Source organism: Lynx canadensis, chromosome D4, assembly GCF_007474595.2.
Source record: "Lynx canadensis isolate LIC74 chromosome D4, mLynCan4.pri.v2, whole genome shotgun sequence".
Lineage (NCBI taxonomy): Eukaryota > Metazoa > Chordata > Mammalia > Carnivora > Felidae > Lynx > Lynx canadensis.
The window spans coordinates 11,297,942-11,322,033 of NC_044315.2; the positions used below are offsets into that span (position 1 = coordinate 11,297,942).

The window sequence follows — 24,092 nt, forward strand, 5'->3', positions numbered from 1 at the left end:
GGACTCGGCCCGTATCAGGAGGGTGAGGGACTGCTGTGTGTGCTTCTACGAAGGTGCCTGCAGAGGAGTGAACGAAAGCTCCTTTCCAGCCCCCGCTAGCTGCCGGGCCCTGAACCTGCCGATGCAAAAGGTCCTTTATCTTCGCAGGGGCTGAATCCGCCCGGAGGAGATGGGTTTTCTCATTTTCTGCAGAGAGTTCGGTTTTTGTTGATAAGTCAGAAGGGATTTTTGTTTGTTTGTTTGTTTTGGTCGTTCAGATGGAGGTGTTGGAAGCTTGCCAGGGTCATGGCAGGGTAGAAAATGTGGGTCTCCCCAAGATCTCCATTACTGTTAAGTTCTTGAGATGCTTAAGCTGTAACCATTCCAAGTGCCAGGATGTTGGGAGGGATGGTCTCTGTACCTGCATCCCCTCCCCTCTCCCCCCCCACCAAATCCCAAACAGGAAGCTGTTGATCCAATCACAGGTGTCCCTGTCCATCCCCAGTGCCCACGAGCCTCTCTTACTTAGCGCCTGCTGCAACCACACAGATAGATGGGTCCATAGGTCTGCTAAGCCGTCCCTCTGTCTCCGGATCCCTCTGCCTGCCTTCCAATAAGGTGAATTGACGTTGTGTTTGGAGGTGGGAGGGCGGGGGGCAGTGTGCTTCCCTTGAGCGAGGACACAGCCCTGTGTATTTTGATGAAAGCCCCAAGTAGAGGTCTGCAAAGGCAAACGGCAGGCCTGGGCAGTTGGGGGCATGAATATCCCAGGGATACTTAGCAGTGTTAACACTAGGGAAAGGGCACGTATTCTTTCTGTTGGGTTGCTAAGAATCGCAACCTGGCTCCCCCCTTCCCGGATTTCTTTTACTTGGGCTCACCTTAAGGTTCATCCTCTTCCGTGATGCTGAAAAAAGGTGTGTTTAGTTCTGAGACATCAGCGCAGCGGTGAGCTTTGCGGTGACCCGCCGGGTGTATGAGATTTGAAATACCCTAAATTGGAAGATCTGGAATGTTTTCCCCCCCTACTTTCAAGATGATTGGGAGTGAAATGGTTTAATGACAAGATTCAGAGTCAATCCTGTGAAGTGAAGGCACCACTTGACAAGAAGTCTTTGCCAGAGTGGACAGATAAGCCCAAATCCTGAATTAGTTCTTCCCTTAAAGGTCCGGGTCCTTTGCAGACCCCAGTGCCATAGACAAACCCACTAAGGTCTGCAGGTGGAGAACAGCTTTGCTCAAGAGAAGCCCAGTCTCAGGGTGATGTCGCTCCTGTTTGGGGCAGCTGCTCTACGGGGGTCCTCACATTTTTCTCTTGTGTCTGATGTTGTGTTGAATTCTGATGGAATGAAGGATATTTGCCCCCGGGTGTTATGGCCTGTTTCAGCCTCTTGGGCCCTTCTAGAAGCAGCGAGGGGGTGGAGAGCAAAAAAGTCAGCATGTGGGCGTCACAAAACACGTATCAGAAGTTGCCCCACAAGATGGACTTTGGGCATCTCTGGGTGGTGAGACCGCTGGTCACATCAGTTTTCTTTGTGATTCTGTGGGTCACTTGCTATTTCTACGAAGATGTGAGGTGTTTTTTTTTAAGTTTATTTCTTTGAGAGAAACAGAGATAGCATGAGGAGACAGTATGAGTGGGGGATGGGCAGAGAGCGAGAGAGAGAGAGAGAAGGAAACAAGGAGACAGAGAGAAGGAAAGAAGGAGAGAGAGAGAATCTCAAGCAGTCTCCACACCATTGGCCCAGAGCGCCACGCGGGGCTCCAACTCGTGAAACTGCGAGATCATGATCTGAGCTAAAACCAAGGGTCGGAGGCTTAACTGACTGAACCACTCAGGTGCCCCCGGAAGGGTGTGAGTGGTACTTAGGATCAGATTTTCCAAGTTACTCCACAAGAGAATCCATTCAAAGCAACCGAGACTGTCTTGTGTAAAATGGGCCTAAAACAGCAGGAGAGGGGAGGAAGGGAGAAGGGAGGAAGAAGGAAAGCTATCTCCTGGAAGTCTCTGCGTCCCAGATTGATCACTGTCCCTGTTTTTCATCTCGTTTTATCACTCTGTAAACTGAACATTGATGGGTCATCCAATGCTAGAAGGGAGGAGAAGAAAACATTAGGCATTGACTTAACGTGCAAGCCCCGATGAGAGGACATCTTCTGTGCCCTCCAGATGGCGTATCTAAGAAGTGTAGTGGACAGACTCCTAGATACATTCATCCGGCTTTCAATGTCCAAGGCTGTCCGCGCGCCGGGCGCCGTGCTAGGTTTTGTGATTTACACATAAATACACGGAGGTTGTTGCCCTGAAAGGGCTGTCAGTGTAGAGGAAAGAAAAGAACACGAAACTGATGATGGCAGTCAGTCAGTGAGACCGTCGGGGCAGGCCCACGGCATCTTGGGAGCACAGATCAGAGGCGGTGAACACGGATTTGGGAGGGCTAAGCGTGGACTTCCAGAAGGCAGTGGTGCCTCAGCAGCATCTGGAAGACAGGGAGCCCCTGACCGGGGGAGGGGCAGGCGCCGCTGTGAAAGCAAAGACAGGAGGAAGGCTCCCGGAAGTCATCCCACACGGGCGGCCGCTGCGGTGGGGCTGGCCGTGGGGAGAGAGGAGTTAGAGACCATGTCAGGAGAGGTCGAGTGCTGTGCCGGAGACTGAGTTCTGCCCCAAAGCGGTGGGAAAGCCTCTGCCGGATTTTAAAGAAGGAGCGTGGCGTGGCCAAATTGGCATCCTAGAGAGGTCCCTTGAGCCGCGGTGTGCCCCAGAGAGGCAGACTGACGAGGCTGAGGCGGTGATCTGTGCAAGAAAGGGTGACGTCTCCCTTAAGACGGTAGCAGAGAAAATGCCAAGAAGGGGTCGGAATCAAAGGCCATTAAGGAGATTGATTGGAGAGATGGATGGGCTGGGAGGTGGTGGGGGGGGGGGGTGTCACAGAAGAGTCGGGATGGCCATCCCTCGATGTGGGGCTTGGATGGCCCGGTGGGAGATGTTAGTGTCCTGTGAGGGGGGCAGAATGTGAGAAATTGGAGTTGCAGCTTCTAGGATTTGTAGAGCCTGTAAGACTCTGTAGGCACCGTGAAAGCCACCAGAAATAAATAGGGAGGCAGAGCTCAAGAAAGAGATCTGGGATCCAGCGTTCCTCGGGACTTATCACAAGGAGGTTATCTTTGAGGCCATCGGCAATGGAAGACGTTATTCAAGAGTGAGAATAAGAGAAGACAGAAGACCCCAAGGAACGTGAATAGTTAAGAGGGAGCCTGCCAGAGACAGAGAGGTGTTCAGAGAATTAGGGGAAAACAGGAAATGTGGAATCTGTGCTCATGCTTTCTCTCAGGTCCGCCGTCCGTGGACAAAAGAAAGAGCAAATGCTGGGTCACAGAAATGACCACGCTGACTGCATTTGCCTCTTTAATTTTTTTTTTCATGTTTTATTTATTTTTGACAGAGACAGAGCATGAGCGGGGGAGGGGCAGAGAGAGAGACACAGAATCCGAAGCAGGCTCCAGGCTCCAAGCCTTCAGCACAGAGCCCGACGCGGGGCTCGAACCCACAAACTGTGAGATCATGACCTGAGCCGAAGTCAGATGCTCAACCGACTGAGCCACCCAGGCGCCCCTCCTTTGCCTCTTTAACAGATGTCCCAGGACATATGCATCCGCCAGCCTCTTCTTCCCAGAACATCTGGGAATACGAGGTTCTCATGTTTCTTTCACTGGGTACATTGCCTCCCCCAACAGAACCAGGGCTGTGTTGGTAAAGAACACCGGCGTAGGGGTTTAGGGAAAGCCAAGGATGGTGTTGGCCGAGAGCAGAGGGGCCCTCGGCCAAGGGGGACTGGTCATTTGTCACTTCAACAGATATCCCAGAGCCTACTGTGTACCGAACCCTCTCAGGTCAACGCTTCAGAAAAGTCCGGGAAGATAATGGAAGAAACCACGTGGGCAGAGCCGCAGTGTCGTGTGGCTGTGGGGGAGGCCAGATTGCTGTGCCCCTGGAGGTGAACGGAGAGGTGGAAGTGAAGGTGGGGAGTGGGCGCCAGTCTCTGGAGGATTTGACGTTGAGTGTAAGGGAGGGTGAGACAAGGTGGCAGCCAGAAGGGGGTGTGAGGTCAGGGGCAGGACGTTGGGGGGGGGGGCGCTCAGGAAAGAGCACACACGCTTATATTCCCAAGGGAAAGGGCCAGATGAGATAAAAGGGGGAAGATCCAGGTGAAGGGATCACTGGGGATGACGGGGAGAGGGCTCTGGGCAGGGGTGTGTTGGAAGGCGCACAGGACACATCTTGGCGATGCACCACACAGAGGGCTGGGAATCGGTGCTTCTGAGTTCGCGGGTGGGAAGGGCAGCTGGTGAAGGGACCGTCCACTCCTCTGGGAAGCAGGAGGCAAGATGCAGAGATGGTGGGGAGGGGACGGAAGGAAGCAAATGATGTCCGAATATAGGCGCATTCAGAGTGGTGAAGAGCCCCGCTTTGGAACGGAGCAGACCCTGTGCTCCCCTCCTGGTTCCGCCACTCACTAGCTGTGTCAGCGTGGGCAAGTTACTGAACCTCTCTGTGCCTCAGTTTTCTGATCTGTAAAATGAGCATAATAACAGAAACCCGTAGCGGGGAATCGAATGAGTTGGTTCGTGCGTTACTTACAGCTGTGCCTGATACAAGACGCGCTCCATGTGGATTATCTATAATGGGAATTATTAATAGGACCGAGGGCGGATGCAGCCTGGGGCCGTGAAGACACCAGAATGTAAGTGTTGGGCGCCACGTTAGGAGGACCCAGCAAAGGAGGCGCCGTATTCTTCTAGAGTGGAAGGCATCAGGAAGTTGTCAGAAATGGGAGTACTTGACTCATACTCAGGGTCACAGAGAGGCCCTTTCAGGGAGAACTGACACTGGGGGCAGAGGCAGGGGTGCGTGGTCTGGAGACGTGTGTGTGTGTGTGTGTGTGTGTGTGTGTGTGTGTGTGTGTATAGAGGCCCTTTCTGCCCCGAGGGAGGGAGAGGGGCCGGGGAGCCACCTGAGCACAGTGGGAGCCCAGACCGCAGGGCCCCCAGCGCTCTGGGTCACCTCTGTGGCCACGGAGATTTTGGGAGCAGAGCAGTGACAGGGGGATGAGGGCAGCTGGTGGTGCCGATGACGACACTAAAGTTTTGGAGCGTGTACTCTGTGCCACTTGGTCCCTCCTCACACCCGGCCCGGGAGAAAGGCCCCTGTTGTTTTTCCCCACTGCTCCGACGTGAGCACGAAGGCCCACAGATGAAGTGACTCGAGCAGGCCGAGCAGCTGTTGAAGCTGGACAGTGTGACGCAGAGCCTGTTCCCGTGACCACCACGTTGCCACCATCTGTCCCACCGGCGGGGAGGGCGACAGGTGGAGGGATGGGCCGATGACCTCAGCGAAGCCTGCGGCAGCCTCCTGAGAGCAGATCTTTTGTCTTTTTCACCGAAAGTCTGGCTCTGAGGATCAGTACCCCCGCACAGAGTTCAAGGGCGCAGCGGACGCGTCCTGTGGGTGCTGTGGACACCGCGGCCCTTCCAGAACCCAGCTGCTGGCTGGGGAACCTGGCAGGGTTCACAGGGCCGGACGGCCAGCCGGCAGTAGTGCTGTCTCTGCCTGTCTTCTGGAAACACAGGGTCTTATCCGTGTGTCTGTCCACAGTCTCGCCGAACTGCCTGTTCGCGGTCTCACTCACCTGTGACTTTGGCTGGCTCGACCGGACCTGACGAGGCCAAGGCCACTACCGCTTGACCGCCTCGGTCCCCACGTTGTAGAATGTTCCCCATGTGGCTGATCTGCGGTTTGGCCTGAGTCAGGTTCCCCCCTGAGCTCGTGGTGCAGCTGGGGTGGAGGTGGCGAGGGGACCGTCGGCACAGAGGGGCCGCTGTTCACAAGTGCCGTGATCTTCGTGGGCAGTGAAGCTTGAAATCTCGGTCATGGTCGACCTCACCCCGTATTCCCCCAGGCCCCGTTGGTATCCAGGTTCTGGTGATGTTTTCATTGTCAACGCCATGCAGGGCTCCTTCCTCTCAGCCTCCATCTCCACAACTAACCTTCTAGATCCCCATCACCAGAACACCTGCCAGATGCGGGCCTTCAATCTGACGCTCCCTTGCCTTTTCGTCTTGTCTCCTCTTACTATTAAAGCCTTCAGATGCTCCGTGATTTGTCTGACCCGTGATCGGCTCCCAAGGCCATGCAGCCTGGAGCTGATCACCGTCTCCACCTTGATTCCCCTCCATTTGGTCACCCTGATCTTCCTCTGTCACCAGATGTCCCCTTTCTACACCCCTGCCCTGCCCTCTTACCTGTCACCTCCCTGTCCTCTGGACAATGCCTTTTACCCTTGACTCTCCAGTTAAGTTGTGGGTCCGTTGAAAACAGCTTTCTGCCCAGTGTGTCTGAAAAACACTTGGGAACTTTAGTGATTAATAGCTGATTTATAATCTCTTGGCCTTGGTGGTTGTTTTTTTTCCTTTTTAATTCTTTATTGCATTTTTTAGAACATTCCATATGAGCCCTCTGACTGTGATAATGGAATATTTGTTAGAAGCAAAGCCAAGGAAAAGGAATTAACTCCTAATCCTGTTAAAGACTTTCTCATTATTCCGTGTGCTTGTGTTTTGGCTTCTCTTTGAAGCGCTGTGACAACAGGGACCACGTAACTCATCATGTGTCCCCCGAAGTGCCTTACATACAGGATTGCCCGAATACACGTCCGAGGCGGTGCATACCCTCCTGGGTGAGGAGTAGGTCACACATGGCCATCTCATGACTCGGGCTTTCCCTGTCTCTAAACATTTGTGTCTTTGCCTCCTTGGAAACTGCTCTTCCTACGTCTTGCAGTTAAATCCATTAAGCCCAGAACCGCAGACAGTTTGGGGGCAGAATGTTGCTCTCTCGGTGGCTTTCTGCCCTTAGCAGCTTTTCCTACAGGCTGTAGCCACAGCCCCTCTACACCCTTCTGTGTTCTCTCAGACCCCCCCACAGACACACAGGGCCCCCCACCCCCAGCTTCTGTGGGGTAAGGTCAGCTGTCTTTCATGGGAGCGCACGGGAGATCTGTTACTTGGGCTTTTCAACAGAAGACGAAATAGACCCAGAAATGCTTGAGAAACTGCTGCAAGCTTCTGAATCCAAATATTTTCTTTCTTTCTTTCTTTTTTCTTTTTTCAAGAGAGAGCAAAAGTGGGAGAGGGGCAGAAAGAGAGAGAGAGAGAGAGAGAGAGAGAATCTCAAGCAGGCTGCATGCGCAGAGCAGAACCCAACATGGGGCTCGATCTCATAGCCCTGAGATCATGGCCCGAGCCCAAATCAAGATGCTTAACCAACTGAGCCACTCAACTCAGGTGCCCCTGAATCCAAACGTTTTCTACCAGTCGTAACTGGCTTTAAATTTGCATATGGCTTGCAGTTATTATTAATGTAGTAATTTAATAGTTCCTAGCGTGTGGTCTTAGGGGGAAAAGATGTTAATAGTTTAGAAATAAAACATGGACAGAAAGCATAATCTGGTAAATTAAAGAAATGAGACAATTTATTTTTTTAACTTTTTTTAATGTTTATTTCTGAGATCCGGGGGCGGGGGGGGGGGTGTGGAGGGAGGTAGAGAGAGACAGGGAGACACAGAATCCGAAGCAGGCTCCAGGCTCTGAGCTGTGAGCACAGATGCGGGGCTCGAACTCACGAACCGTGAGATCATGACCTGAGCCGAAGTCGGACGCTTAACAGCCTGAGCCACCCAGGTGCCCCAAATATGAGACAGCTACTTTTTTCTGTCTAATGTTGATAGTGAAGGCTTGGTTTGACAAGGCTCGTGAATACTTTTAGCACAACCTTTGTTGGAAACACAAATTACGAGTGGTTCGTCTTTATGCTGAGCCTTTTGTCATTGCCATTTATAGCTATTCTGTTGATTCACTTGGTGAGCTCCATTCTGAGAGTCGATGAATGTGTTTCATGAGAGAATTATAAGAGCCCTGCAATTTGTTTTGATCGGTCTCCATGTTGATTCATAGCGAGCAGGTGCCATCGTTTGGAATTGGTTTTGGCAGTGGCTTGGTTACATAAACATTAGATACGTGAAATGAAACCCCGTTTAAATTATTTTCATCAGGAAGAATAGGGGGAACTTTATGTCGAATCCAAGAGCACCGTGGGTCTGTTTCTACAGCTTTGGAACATAAATTTGTGCAGCCGACCATATGTCTGCACATACATGTGTATAGGTGGCCTCCCTCCATTGTGCAGCCATTTCTTTGACAGTTTCTGCGCATAGTCTAAAGAAAGAAATCCGACCCTGTGCTTTCTTAATATAGCAGAATTTTTCCAGTCTGAAAAATCTAGGCATTTCTACTTTGGAAACTACGTCAAGGATCGTTTTCCGTTTGGTGCATGTTGGTTGCTTATTTTGAAGCCTTGGGAAATAATCCATCACAGTCTTAATCCTTGATTTTTCCTGCTTGCTTTTTATTGTTGTTTATTGCCTAAACCGCATTAGAAAAGCATCAGACCTCTTCAAGGTACTGAAGAAGGACCGGTAATATTCTTAACCTCCCCAACAGAGCTATTTACAAGGCTGACATTTTCCTAAGAATGGCTTTTGAGGTTTTCCTGAATATATATACATTTTCACAAGTGTGTTTTTCCTCAAAGGATTGAACATGGACTTGGGATCACCAGTAGAATGAGCATATGGAAATCTCTTTGTAACCCTTTTAAGTAACATCCTAACTTCGGGGCTGCTTTTGGGTAAATTCCTTAAACGCAAGTTGGACATCTCATGCACACCCACGAAACTATGTTAAGTATCTCTTTCATGCTGCTGGGTCTTGCTCTGAGCAAGCTGCCCTGAAGCCTGGCATCTTCCTCACTCTGCCTCTGAACCTCGTGTCCCCCAAAAGCTGCTCTAAGTCCCATTTTCAGTATTCTGCAGAAATGAAGCTTTCCGGTGTCTCTCTGGGCGGACTCGGGCCGTTCCTCTTCCAAGAACCCCAGAGTAAAACACATGCCGGGTTGTAGTGTAGCTGTCCCCATGTCTGTCTCTCCTACTAATGTGACTTCTGTGAAAGATCTTTGTCTTGATGGCTCCAGGGCCAAGTTCGGTGCCTGACATGTAATGCTCAATAAATGACTGAATGAATTGGATGAAAGAGGAAAAAAAAAAAAAAAAAAAAGAACGCGTGAATTTGCTGGCAGATAACGAAAATGAACTCAGAAGAGCACAGTTTACACAGAAGTGATTAACATTAGCATGCGGGCATGACCAAGGCCCCAAATATTTTTTAATTGCTTTCCCTATTGGGAAATGTTCTAGGCAGTGTTACCATATGTAGCCTGAATGGCATGAACGCGTTTGACTGTGGCTATCTGATGGCAGATCAGATCCCATAGGGCGAGTTGCCCTTGTAACGAGCAAAGAATTAATGAGCCTCCTCCTGGTTCCAAGGAGGATCTGAGAGGAGGCCTCACCCAAGAAGTGGCAGTGGCTCCAAACCGCAGGCACTGGCGAAGGGAGTCCGCAGAATTCATGGCAGAAGAGAAGTGGGTGGGACCCACGGTCACACAGAGTTCGTGGCGGACATGGGCATCGACACCAAACCTGCAGAGGCCTATTCTGGTGTTTTTCCCATCTGTCCCTGTTGCCTGGCTTCATCGGTGTTTAACGGAGTGCCTGTTGTTATGAGCAGACCAGGAAGGACTTGGGGGCGGTGCCCCTCATGTCTTGAATCTACAGGTTGGCCTATTTAGTTGGGTAATTAGGTAATGAGCCGTTTGTACCCCCTCCCCCCCCAATTTGGTCTTGCATGAGGAGCAGACTCCATCAGCGGCGAATGAAAAATACTGACGTCTGTGGCCCTAGCTGGAGACTCGGAGGTGCAAAGGGTCACCGCTAACTCACCTATGGTCCCCAGGTGTCACAACTCTGCAACTTGGAGTAGCCGTGGAGCTTTCAAAAGCTCCCCTGCCACCCGGTAAATTCTGAAACGCCCTCTAGGTTGAGACTCCCTGATGTAGAACGCATTTTACAGAAAATCATCGTGTAAATAGATATTGTGGCCTAACCTTTGGGCTGTGTTTCCAAATTGAAAGAGGAAGTGCACTGTTGATTAAATGGGCTTCCGATTGTTTTTGTCAGACAGCTAGCGGGAAGAGGGTGGCTTTGTGGAGAGAACTGACTTGAAGGCCCACAAAACTCCGGGTCAGGTCTCATTCCTGCCCCCACGTGACCCCGGGCACGTTGTCCCAAGTCATAGCCTCACTCTTAGACTTAATGTAGAGGCCGCAGAAGGTAGCCATCTACTTGAAGCTCTTTGCGGATCCCCAGAGTCATAAAAATAGAAGTGTCCCAGCTCCTGGCCTACCTCCTAATCCACATTTCCTTTGAGATCGTGTTTCTTAGGCAGATCATTAGCACATACCTGCTTTCCCACGTTCATTACTGTTTTCTGTGTCATCCTGTGGTCTGTCATGGGCCTGTTTGTTCTCAGAGCCCGAGGTCACTCTTGTTCTTTTTTGGACCACTGGCCAGTCATCCCCTATAGGATGCACGTCTCAGGATCCTCATGTTCGATGGTTTTCAGTGGGCTGGACCCTGGGAGCCATACACAGGGGTTAGCAGTTACAGGGGGCAAGAGAGAATCCAGGGAGTTTTCCCCCTCTCTCTGCTTCAGGGAGCGTCTCCATCAGTGACTCTGTCTTCCCCATGCCTGTAAACTTACCTCTCCGTCTGTGGTTCCAGCTTCTGCCAGTCAACCTTCACCACAGTGTTCTGGCCCCAGAAGATAAGCTCCACCTTTTGTGGTTCGTTAACACCCCTTTCTGTTGGTGTGCCTCTGGCCTTGAAAGTGGTGGTGGCTTCCTGCTGATGGGAATGTCTGCATTGCTTCACCATTTTTGCTTCACTTTCCAGCTCACCTATCACATTTATAATCAATTCCGTGTATTAAGTTCCCTCTCTTTAACGCACCCAGAATGGTTTCCGTTTTCCCTACTGGACCCTGACAACTCGCTTGAAGTAATAAAGCGTGTTGATTGCCTTTACTAGTCAGAATGTCTTAGATGACCCCACGCCTGTGCTGAGAATACGGATTCCACAGACCCACCACCCAAAGGTGGCGGTTTCGTTGTTTTGCTGGGCGGACCAAGAATCTGCATTTTCACAAAGCTCCCTGGGTGCTTGTGAGGGCCAGCACTGGTATAGAAAACCGTAGAGCCAGGCGGAGATGGAGGTGCTTGGGGAGATGGTCCCTGTGTGCCTACACCCACTAAGGGCTTCACTTCTACAGACCAGCCTTACAGCAAGAGAGCCTGCCTTGGGAAAATGAAAAATGACTACCTCCCATGGATGTTATAGGACAGTCCCTTACGAGTGTCGATAGCACTGGATAAAGTGGGATGCTAAGGGATTGTTTACGGTGGTAAATGAGCTCATGGATGGGACGGCTTGTCACACATGGTTGTTGCTCAACAAATGACCGTGTGTCTTCTTCCCTCCAATTAAATGAAAGCTCAGAAATGGAGAAAGCTAAAGGGGTGCCTGGGTGGCTCAGTCAGTTGAGCGTCTGACTCTTGATTTCAGCTCAGATCATGATTCCAGGGTTGTGGGACTGAGCCCTACATCGGGCTCCATGCTGAGTGTAGAGCCTGTTTAAGATTCTCCCTCTGTCTCCCTCTGCCCCTCTCCCCGACGCGCACCCTTGCTCGCTGTCTCTAAAAAAAATTTAAAAATTAAAAAAAAAATGTAGAAAGCTATGAGATCATGTAAATTATTTACTCCTGAAGCTAACAGAATCCAGATACTAAATATCAGAAAGGATAGATAAGCAATTAAATAGTCAAAATTCATTGCTTGGTATATATTTCTGTTATCTGAACTGGTGTCTCAACAGCCTAACCATCTGATACTGTAAGTTGGCTGTGTTCAATGTCAGAAATCATTTAAGAAAATAAGTCCTAACTGGGAGTCTGTATCAGATCACATGTTAACACATTTCGTAAGGAGACCTGACTCTTACGATTATGCCCTTATTTGGCCACTAAGAATTCTGCATTCCAGGCTCTTGCCAGAGACTATAACTTTGAGGGCTCTACTGTCCAATTCTTATCAAAAGGTTGGTTATGAGAAATACTTTCCAGGGAGGATTGCCTGAAGCATATGCAGTCCATTCATTCCTCATTGAGATAGCCTAAATATTATTCATGGTGTAAGTCAAGTCATGGGATCTCATTGTAATAGCTTCTTGTCAGTTTCCCTTTGCTTGGCAGGATTAGTGAAAAAAGACACATCTATCCTTATGGAGTTTTTTTTAACTCTGCGTTAAATGCAGAGACTCTCAGATTAAGAATACAATCCCATTTACCATTGCACCAAAAATAGTAAAATAGTTACCTAGGCATAAACTTAACCACAGACGTGAAAGACCTATGTTTCGAAAACTGTGAAACATTGATGAAAGAAATTGAAAATGACACAAAGAGATGGAAACCTGTTCCATGCTCATGGCTTGGAGAATCAATATTGTCAAAATGTCCATGCTACCCAAGCAATCTATACATTTAATGCAATCCCCATCAAAATACCAACAACTTTTTCACAGAACTAGAACAAATCCTAAAATTTGTGTGGAACCACAAAAGACCCCCGAATAACCAAAGCGGTCTTCAGAAAGGAGAACAAAGCTGGAGGTGTTATACTCTCAAATTTCGAGATACACTACCAAGCTGTAATAATCAAAATAATATGGTACTGGCACAAAAATAGACATACAGATCAATGGAATAGAGAATCCACAAATAAACCTTCACTTAAACTATGAATTAATCGACAACAAAAGAGGCTAGACTATACAATGGGACAAAGACAGTCTCTTCAACAAATGGTGCTGGGAGAACTGGACAGCTACATGCAAAATAAAAAAAAGGAAGAGGAAAAAGAGGAAGGAAGGAACTCGACCACTTTATTACACCCTACACAAAAATAAACTCAAAATGAATTAAAGACCTAAATGTGAGACCTAAAACCATAAAACGCCTAGAAGAAAATACAAGCAGTAGTTTCTTGGATGTCAGCCATAGAAACGTTTTTCTAGATATGTTTCCTGAGGCAAGGGAAACAAAAGAGAAATCAAACGATTGGGACTACACCAAATTAAAAAACTTTTGCAGAGCAAAGGAAACTGTTAGCGAAACAAAAGAGTAACCTACGTATAGGAGAAGATACTTGCAAATGGTGTGTCCTGTGAAGGGTTAATATCCAAATATATAAAGAACTTATACAACTCAACAACGCAAAAACCCAAATAATCCAATTTAAAAAGGAGCAGAGCACTTGAATAGACATTTCTCCAAAGAGGACATCCAGATGGCCAACAGACACATGAAAAGATGCTCAGCATCACTCATCATCAGGGAAACGCACATCAAGACGTCAATGAGGTATCACCTCACACCTGTCAGAATGGCTAACATCAAAAAGACAAGAAATAACAAGTGTCAGTGAGGATGTGGAGAAAAAGGAACCCTCCTGCATTGTTGATAGGAATGCAATCTGGTGCAGCCTCTGTGGAAAACAGTATGGAGGTTCTTCAAAAAATTAAAAGTAGAACTACTGTGTGGTTGAGTAATCCCACCACTGGCTATTTATCCAAAGAAAACAAAAGCACTTTGAAAAAATAGACGCCACGCCATGCTTACTGCAGCATTATTTACAATAGGCAAGATATGAAATCAACACATGTTCGTCAATAGATGAGTGGATAAAAAAGTGGTATATGTAGACCATGGAGTATTGGCTATATCAGCTATAAAAAAGAACGAGATCTTGCCATCGGCAATAACATGGATGGACCTAGAGGGTATAATACTAAGTAAAATCCATCCGAGAAAGATAAATGCCATATGGTTCCATTGTATGTGGAATTTAAGTGGCAAAACAAATGAACAAAGAAAAAAGACAAAAAGGAAAAAAAGACTTACAAAGAAAACAAACTGATGGTTGCCAGAGGGAAGGTGGGTAGGGGGATCCATGAAATAGATAAGTCATTGACTCATTATATTGAACACCAAAACTCATATAACAAACACTGTATGTATAATTATACTTCAATTAAAAAGAGAGAAAAAAACTCTCATAGGTTTCTAGACAGAGAAAACCAGTCAGTTACCACGACAGGGGCATCAGTCTAGCATGAAACTCCTTACTTATAATCCAGAAAGCAAGAACACAGCAATACCATATTTATAGAGAGTTGAAGGAACAAAGGACTGAGCTAAGAATCCCGTCACCAGCCAAGAGATCTAGTCATATATGAGGCCAAAAGAAAGACATGTTTAGACATGGAGTGACTCAAAGCGGGCCATCCATGTGCCACTTGTGAGGAAATTACTTAAGAAATGTTCCAGGGGCACCTGGGTGGTTCAGTCTATTAAGCGTCCGACTTCGGCCCAGGTCATGATCTCACAGTTTGTGAGTTCGAGCCCCTCGTCAGGCTCTGTGCTGACAGCTCAGAGCCTGGAGCTTGCTTCGGATTCTGAGTCTCGCTCTCTCTCTGCCCCCCACCCCTGTTCACACTCGGTATCTCTCAAATATGAAGTTTTTAAAAAAATGTCTTAATACCTCCTGTGGACGAGGAAGAGAGAGGAGATGTCATGGGTTGGATTCTCTGAATGCAGGCAAGGAAACAGAGTTTTTGCATGCAAGATATTTATTAGAGGTCCACACCTGTCTTAGGAGTTGAACTGTATCCTGCAAAAAAAAAAAAAAAAAAAAATACATATATATATATATATATACACACACACACACACACACACACACACACACACACACACAAATTCTAAACCCTGGTATCTGTGAACGTGACCTTATTTGGAAATAGAGCCTTTTTTACTCATGTCATCAAGGAAAATGAGGTCAGGAGGGTGAGCCCTAATCCAATATGGCTGACGTCCTTTCCAGAAGAGGAAGATGCCACGTGAAGACAGACACGTGGGGAGAATGCTGTATGACAGGATCGATGCAGCCACAAGCCAGGGAACACCAAGGGTCAGTGGCCACCAGCAGAAGCAGGAAGAGGAAGGGAAGGATTTTACCCAGAGCCTCGGGGGGAGCATGGCCCAGCTGACGCCATGATTTGGGACTTGCAGCTTCCAGAACCACGAGAGAAGAAATTCCTACCATGTGAAGGCACACATGTGGAGACTAATACAGCCTATGAAAGGAAGAGGTGGGGTGAGCAGAGGGAGAAGCCCGGCTCCCCTGCAGGACCCACGAAGCGGGCCCGACTTGGCCAGGAGCTGCCCCACTATTCGGTCACAGGATGTGGGCAGCCCCGGGGAGGCCATCGCCTCGCTGAGGTGGCTCTTGACAGGGGCAGACCCTGACGGAGTGGATAGGAAAACGTAGATTTTCTTGATGATTTGAAAATAGAATGATAGGGGCGCCTGGGTGGCGCAGTCGGTTGGGCGTCCGACTTCAGCCAGGTCACGATCTCGCGGTCCGTGAGTTCGAGCCCCGCGTCAGGCTCTGGGCTGATGGCTCAGAGCCTGGAGCCTGTTTCTGATTCTGTGTCTCCCTCTCTCTCTGCCCCTCCCCCGTTCATGCTCTGTCTCTCTGTGTCCCCAAAAAATAAATGTTGAAAAAAAAAAATTAAAAAAAAAAAAGAAAATAGAATGATAACTAACCAAATATACATGGCATGAACTGTTGTCATTACTAGGAAGAAGAAAGTGGAATTGCAAGTTGGATTAATCCGGCAAAGAGCAAATGAATAAAAATAAATGTGGCAACAATAAATGTAGTTAATAGTAAATAAATATATTGGAAGCAAGCCAGATACAATCCTATCGCAATAGATGTGAATTTGTTAAAATCCCCTTTGAAATGACAGACTCTTAAATTAGCAAAAACAAAACAAAACTCCAGTTTTAGGCTAGTTTTAAGGAACACAGATAAAACAAAATGACAGCTAAAAAAGTTCAATGGACAAAGATGTGCCAAGTGTATGCAAGCAAGAGGAAAACAGAAGTGTACATGAACCACAATGGAACTCAAAACTAAAATTATTAAGAAAGGATCCTTTTCAAAGTAAAGAGGATATTTCACCAGGACACTATTATACATAGATTATACACTAGTCAGCGTTGTGGAAAATTTAAGGCAAACAAATAAAAAAATTACAGGAGAATATGATAGAACTATAACTATATTATCGTAAGCCAGCCAGGAATAAACACCCTTACTGAAACATCTTTAACGTTCTAGAACTTTCACTTCTCTGAGAAAGAATCTTAGAAGTTGGGCCGAACTTGCTCAGTGCATTAATGGTTCTTTTTGAAGGGCCGTTGCTACATTCCTGTGTATAAAAAGGTTGAAGCCGTCAGTCGAATGGCGCAGGAAGAGTCCTTGATTATTGACATACTTGTCAGCATTGGACGCTCGCCATCTTTAAAATGTTTTCCAAGTTGGTGGGCAGGTAGTATCATCTCAGTTATTATAATTCGTGTTCTCTTACCACTCAGCAGGCTTATCCCTTTTGCAGGTTTACCAGTGATCTAGATTTTCAGTTCACAACCTTCACTTATTTTGATCCTGTGTGGTTTGTCTTTTCCTTCGTAATCAATTTGTAGAGTTTCCTAGTACGTTAGACACTAACCCTGTCATGTGAGCTGCAATGTAGTACGAGCAGGGGAGGGGCAGAGACAGAGGGAGACACAGAATCCGAAGCAGGCTCCAGGCTCTGAGCCATCAGCACAGAGCCTGACGAGGGGCTCGAACTCAACAAACTGCAAGATCATGACCCGAGCCGAAGTCGGATGCTTAACCGACTGAGCCACCCAGGTGCCCCTACCGTCTGCATTTTTAATGAATTCCAGCGGACTCAGTCTGGAGCTCTTACCTCTTTTATTTTATACTTATTTACAAATATTCAAAATCCTACCCTCGTTCATGACCTTTAACTTTGACATTATCAAATTTAAAACAAATGACAAGCAAAGAGAAACGAAGTTTGGTGAATGTCAGCATGCCTCGGGGGGCAGAACAGAACCTGGGATATATGGTTCGTGCTATTGATTGCTGCCTGTGGTTCAGGGTTTGAAGAGCATTAATGTTTTCCTTACTGTTAAGTGTGGAGTGCTCATTGCATAATCCTTGGAGAATGTAGAAAAAATATAAAAATGGAAACCCGAAGCATTCATAACCCCATCGTCCGCAGATAATCACCAGTGCTTCTGTGAATTTCTTTCTTCCTTCTTCCAGGCACATATAGAAATATATAGAATTGTACATAATCTCTCTAAAACGTACTCATCTTGGCTCCCATAGTTATGAATGATGCACTTTAACTGGTTCAGGAGCATAGCAGGTCTAGGAACAAATGGTAATTACCACTCTGTCCATTTTCATTGCCCATTTGCAGTTTACCAGAACATTCCCAAGCATCTCATTTGCCTCCCCTGCACAGATGTCCCAGTGAAGAGGTCCGCGTGACCTTTGTTCAACATCGCCCTAAGAAAAGTCGTAGAGTACAGGCAACATTTCATGGCATCCTTTTATCATTATTGCCTATTTTGTAATGTCTTAGAGAAATTGCTTTTTAAAACTGGAAGTTTACCTATTTCTCTTCTCCTCTTTTCTGCTGTCCATTCAGGGGTGACCTACAACGTAATACAAAGGATCATTTCATCATCTGTCCTGCATTCAAGCCCGTTAGCCAACCCCTCCCTATGGTGGGTTTTCCAAAGACCCTTCATTGTTGCTCTTGGAAGTTTCTCGGTTTTCAGAGCTGCCAAGTCTTCGAGGTTTAATGACTCAATGGCATCCTTTAGGGAACTCTTCATTCTGTTGCTTCTGTTACACCGTTGACGGGTAAAGAAAACCGTGCCCTTACTGTCATTAGCGCGTAATAAGTGGGAGACATGCACATACCCTAGTGAGAAATGGGCAGAGCTTCAGAGAGATGATCCACCAAAGGAGTTCAAACAACCAAGTAAACATGACAGAGTTGTCTGTCTTGCTTTGAAACATACACAGGCAAAATTAGATGATATTTTTGCCCAGAATTGGCCAAGTGTTTTATTTGATTTTTTTTTTTTAATTTTTTTGCAACGTTTATTTATTTTTGGGACAGAGAGAGACAGAGCATGAACGGGGGAGGGGCAGAGAGAGAGGGAGACACAGAATCGGAAACAGGCTCCAGGCTCTGAGCAGTCAGCACAGAGCCCGACGCGGGGCTCGAACTCACGGACCGCGAGATCGTGACCTGGCTGAAGTCGGACGCTTAACCGACTGCGCCACCCAGGCGCCCCGTTTTATTTGATTTTAAATGATGACCCTTGCCGCTGCGAGAGATACAAAGTTAGATATATTTTACCCAGTAAACATCGTTCTGTGAATCTTTAGCAGCTCTGATGGACTTGCCGTTGGAAATTCTAAGAACACAGAAGGCAGTTTTACTCACAACAAAAAGAAAGCATCCTGAATGTCCGTTAATAAATATTGAGCTATGATACATTTTTATGATAGTTATTCAGATGTTAGACCTTTTTCCAATTAATATTTAGTGATGCAGACAATGTTTATATAAAGCGAAAAGGGCCCAAGCACAAAGTTTTGTTAAAAAATAAACACACATTTGAAAAAGATCCACTGGTAAAATAAGTGAATATTCACAGTTAATAGGATTAAAGGTGATAGTTTTACTTTTCTTTTTCTTATTCAAATAAAATACCTGTTTTACTTTTCATAGGGAAAAAACATTATGTGAAATTTTCTTTTAATGTTTATTTTTTGAGAGAGAGAGAGAGAGAGAGAGAGAGAGAGAAGGAGCCAGGGAGGGACAGAGACAGAGGGAGACACAGAACCCGAAATGGGCTCCAGGCTCCGAGCTATCGGCACAGAGCCCGATGTGGGGCTTGAACTCATGAGGTGTGAGATCATGACCTGAGCTGAAGTCAGATACGTAACCGACTGAGCCATGCGGGTGCCCCACAAACATTATTTTTAAATTTGAACCCCAGACATTATTTTTAAATTTAAAAAGTATGTTTAGTTTTTAAAATGACTGAAAGATCATGAACACTTATACATTTGATTAAAAAAATCAAGGAACCTTCCCCATTATATTATGAAACTTAATTCCAAGTTAGTTTGCAGAGTTTTGGGAGTAGTCTGGTTATGTCAGGAAAATGAAAACGTGGCATATTCAGTAGTGTCTTACATCTTAAAAAGGGCTTAAAATGCACGTGGAGATTATGTCTATTGAAGTATGTACAGTCTAAAAGTCTTTTTCATTGATGAAGCAGGTTGTGTTGAGTTAATGACATGGCCATTTATTCCATGCCAACTATATCTAATGTTACCACACCGCTGGCACCTTCCAAAGAATCCTGCGTACATTGTGATTGTTGGTGTTGGACCCCTCAGTTATGTCTTGATCACCTTCCTTCAGGGGATCAGCTCTCTTCCCATGCATAAAACACCCAAGGAGATGGAATCAGATGCTGCCTGCATTGATCTAATGGTGTGTTATTATCTTTCTTAGCAATTTATTCATTCATTCATTCTATAAATATTTACAAAGCACTTACGTATGCCGGGTACAGTTTAAGCGTTAGAGGTACATCGTTGAACAAAACAGACTAAAGTCCCTGCCTCTGTGGAGTTTAAATTCTTCAGGAGGAGAGAGACTGAAACAAAAACCCACTGTAATAAATAAGGAAACTCTATTGTATGTTGGATACTGATGAGTGCTATGGGCAAAAAAGAAAGAAAGGGAGGGAGAGAGGAAGGAAGGGAGAGAGAGAGAGAGAGAGAGAGAGAGAGAGAGAGAGAGAGAGAGAGAGAAGAGAAGAAAGAAAGAAAGAAAGAAAGAAAGAAAGAAAGAAAATAAAAGAAGGAAAGGAAGAAAGAGAAGGAAGAAAAGGAAAGAGGAGGAAGAAAAGGGAAAAAAAATTAAAAGACAAAAAAGAAAAGAAGGAAGGAAGGAAAGGAAGGAAGAAGGAAAGAGGAAGAAAGGAAGGAAATAAAAGAACAAAAGAAGGAAAGGAAGAAAGGGAAGAAGAAAGAAAGAAAGAAAGAAAGAAAGAGAACGAAGGAAGGAAGGGAGGAAGGAAGGAAGAAAAGAAGAAAGAAAAAGAAAGAAGGAAGGAATAAAAGAAGGAAAGAAAGGAAGGAAGGAAATAAAAGAACAAAAGGAAGGAAAGAGAAGGAAGGAAGGAAAGAAAGAAAGAAAAAGAAAGAAAGAAAAGAAAGAAAAAGAAAGAAAGAAAGAAAAAGAAAGAAAGAAAGAGAAAAGAAAAAAGAAATTAAGGAGAGTTAAGGGGAATCAGGAGTATGGGGTATTGGGGCAGGGAGGTACCAAATAGGATATAGTTTAAAATAGGATCATCAAGCTAAGCATCAGATAGAAGTTGACATTTGAACAAAGACCTGAAGGCGATGAGCAGGTACCTGTGGAAGACTGTTCAGGCAGTGGGAATAACTCAAGCAAAAAGCTTTAGTGTAGCAGCATTCTGGTGTTTGAAAAAAAGCAGAGTACGTGAAGCAGGGGAATGGAGGGGGAGTTCAGAGGTGCTAAGGTCAGAGGAGGAATGGGAAGAGGGTGGGTAGATCGTACAGGACCACATCCACCATTGCAAGGACTTTGGCTTTTACCCTGGATGAAATGGGAAACCACTGTAGGGTCTTAAGAGAAAAGGGACCTTATGATTAGGTTTAAAGACAGATCACTGTGGCTGAGAGTAGATTGCAGATGGGTGTGGGTGGCCCTAGCAAGCCCTGTTGAGAGACCGAGAGGGGGTAACACATGCTCGAGATGATGGTGGCTCTGCTCATGAACACAGAGCAGGAGTGGTGACAGGTGACTGGATTCTGGATGTCTTTCAGAGGCTTTGCTGGCAGGTTGACTGTGGTGTAAGAGAAGGAGGACTCTAAGATTAGGGGCCTGAACAGCAAGAGGTTGGAGATGCCATTAACAGAGATGGCAAAGGTCCAAGGGAAGGAAGGGAGGGAATATCAGGATTATGGTTTTAGGTTTGCAAATTTGGAGGTTTCTGGTAGATATCCACATGGAGACGTCAAGACGACTATTGGATATGCAACTCTGGAGCCCAGAAGAGAGCTCCAGATGGTATTTGGAGTCTCTCAAGAAAGTATGGATAGAGAAGAGAACCAAGGAGTCAGTCCTGGGGGTGCCTGGGTGGCTCAGTCGGTTAAGCGTCTGACTTTGGCTCAGGTCATGATCAGGTTTGTGAGTTCAAGTCCCACAGCGGGCTCTGTGTGGACAGCTTGGAGCCTGGAGCCTGTTTCATAATCTGTGTCTCCTTCTCCGTCTGCCCTTCCTCCACTTGCACTCTCTCTATCTCAAAAATGAATGAAAACATTTTTAAAGAATTTTTAAAAAAGGAGTCAGTCCTGGATACTCCAATACTAAGAGGTTACAGAGAAAGAAAGGAGAACCGTCTAAGGAGACTGATCGGCCAGGCAGAATGGGGACTTAGAGTTAGCCATTGGATTTGGCAGCATGGAGGTCCTTGGTGATTTTGAGGAAGACGTTCACAGTGTAGTGGGGAGAGCAAACCCCTGCTTGAGGTGCATTAAGGAGAGAATATGTGAAAAGGAATCAGGGGTTGAGAGTAGAAACATCTTTTTCAAGGAGTATTGCCGCAAGGAGCAAGTGGAATCCAGAAAAGGTTTTTATTTTGTTAAGGTGGAAGAAATGGCAGAGCGCTGATGGGGTAGAAATAGAGTGAAAAATTGAAGCCGCCGAGAGGAAGGGGAGAATCGTAGGAACGGAGTCCTTGAATAGGTGACAGGCTCTGCTCAGTTTAAATAAGCTTTTCTTGTTTTAGAATTACTGACTGTTGTCACATTCATTGCCAGCATTTCCGCCTTGTTGCTTGCCTTTTAATACGTTCATGATCTATTTTGATATTAAGTCGAGAAATTTGAGCGGTCAGATCAACTAAACTTTTTTATTGTGTAGCTTTTATGTATATAAAAGTGTTTGCCTACGCAAGGATCCAATATTAGTTAAATACCTATATATTCGTATAAAGTAATTGCGTAATTTGAGCTTTTCCAGGGCCATGACCTAGCCTTTGGTTTGCCTTTTTTTTTCAATGAGCCTGAGACTTTTCAGGTATTATAGTTCCACTTATACATTATTCAAACCTCACCAAAATATTATGAAGAGACTAAAAAATCAATTATTTTTTTAAAAATGTTTATTTTGAGTTGGGGGAGGAGAGGGGGTGAGAGAGAGAGAGGGAGAGAGAGAGAATCCCATTGTGGGGCTCCATCTCGTGAACTGTAAAATCATGACCTGAGCCTAAACCAAGAGTCAAACACTTAATTGACTGAGCCACCTGGGTGCATTGAAAATCAATTATTTTTTAATTGTATTAAGCAGATATAGTATGGGAAGCACTAGCATGTGAAACACCTGTCCGTATTATAGTTGATGGGTTATAATCCAGTTAGTTATATGGACACAAATGGAAATACAAATTTGTCTACGAGAGTGCTTTGATGGGTGGGCAGTCATAGGTCTGGTGAGGTTAGTTTGCCATGATCCATTCTTTAATTTCCTTGGATGTTTTTTTAGTCCTTTCAAGCATGTAGGAGTCTTTTAGTCCCAATGCAGAGAAATGGCTAGCAAATTCTTAGGTTTAATCCACAGCATATTTATTAAAAGCCCAAGATTTAGGGGTGCCTGGGTGGCTTAGTTAGGCCTCCGACTTCAGCTCAGGTCATGATCCCATGGTTTATGAGTTTGAGCCCCGCGTCAGGCTCTGTGCTGGAGCCTGCTTCCAATTCTGTGTCTCCCTCTCTCTCTCCTCTCTCTCTCTCCCTCCCTCCCTCCCTCTCTCTCTCTCTCTCTCAAAAATAAACATTAAAAAAAAATTAAAAGCCCAAGATTTAAAATCTGCTTCAACAACCTAATTGTCCATCAGTTGATGAATGGGTAAGGTAGATGTGGTACATACATACACACACACACACACACACACACACACACACTGAACTGTTACTCAGCCATAACACAGGATGAGATCTTGCCATTTGCGACCATATGGAGGGACCCCGAGAGTGTAATGCTAAGTGAAATAAGTCAGAGGAAGTCAAATACCAAATGATTTCACCAATACGGGGAGTCTAAAGAACAGACGAATAAGCAAGCAAATGCAGAAGCAGACCCTTGAATCTAGAGAAGAGACTGATCGTTGCCAGACGGGAAGGGATGAGGGGGACAGGTAAAAATGGGGATGGGGAGGGGGATATACAGGCTTCCAGAATGAGTAAGTGACAGGGATGAAAAATACAGCATAAGGAATTTGGTCAGTGGAATTTTGATAGCGTTACAGGGAGACTGAGGGTAGCTGCCCTTGTGAGCAGAGCCTCCAGACTTGTCACATCACTGTGTGGTACCCCCAAACCTAATGTAACATCGTGTCCGTTCTACTTTAATTGAAACTTTTTCTTCTTTTTTTTTTTTTTTAATTTTTTTTTTCAACGTTTATTTATTTTTTTTTTGGGACAGAGAGAGACAGAGCATGAACGGGGGAGGGGCAGAGAGAGAGGGAGACACAGAATCGGAAACAGGCTCCAGGCTCCGAGCCATCAGCCCAGAGCCCGACGCGGGGCTCGAACTCGCGGACCGCGAGATCGTGACCCGGCTGAAGTCGGACGCTTAACCGACTGCGCCACCCAGGCGCCCCTAAAACTTTTTCTTCTTAAAAAAATAAAATAACATGTGCTTCAGAGGGTTACAGGAAAGTCAGAAGTGTTACCCCTCCTTGGTGTATCCTAAGAAAAGACCCTTAAATGTCACGGTTCTGGATTAAGTGGTTGTTCTCGTTTGCCAGATAAGTAACTGGCTATAAAAATTAAGGTGAATTAAAAGGTAAGATGCAAAAATCTTAGCCTTCCAAAGTGAAAAGGGCGCATGTTTACACATCTTACATATTCCAGTGAGACAAAAATATTTTCTCTGGAAGCGTTGAAAGAAGTCACATAGGGAGTCAATAGTGTTGTGCGTGAAAAATAGAAAACTTCTCTATGTCATAATTATAATATGAAAGACAGCAGCATGGAAAATATTAATAACGTGCTTGGATA

At 46.0% G+C, this 24,092-nt stretch overlaps 1 protein-coding gene across 5 annotated transcripts in view; it reads left to right on the forward strand.

Annotated features, from left to right (window-relative positions):
- PIP5K1B (phosphatidylinositol-4-phosphate 5-kinase type 1 beta) overlaps window positions 1–24,092 on the forward strand; it is a 313,786-nt gene that overhangs the window by 101,785 nt on the left and 187,909 nt on the right. For 2 of the 5 annotated variants that reach the window (XM_030294328.1, XM_030294330.1), the window contains exon 1: window positions 18,968–19,494. The exons of 2 other annotated variants lie outside the window; for them this stretch is intronic. In XM_030294328.1, coding sequence (XP_030150188.1) covers window positions 19,240–19,494 — 255 coding nt within the window. In that variant the 5' untranslated portion in view covers window positions 18,968–19,239. Of the gene's footprint in view, window positions 1–18,967; window positions 19,495–24,092 lie in introns of those variants that run through there. One more of the 5 variants, XM_030294329.1, reaches the window with a different exon arrangement.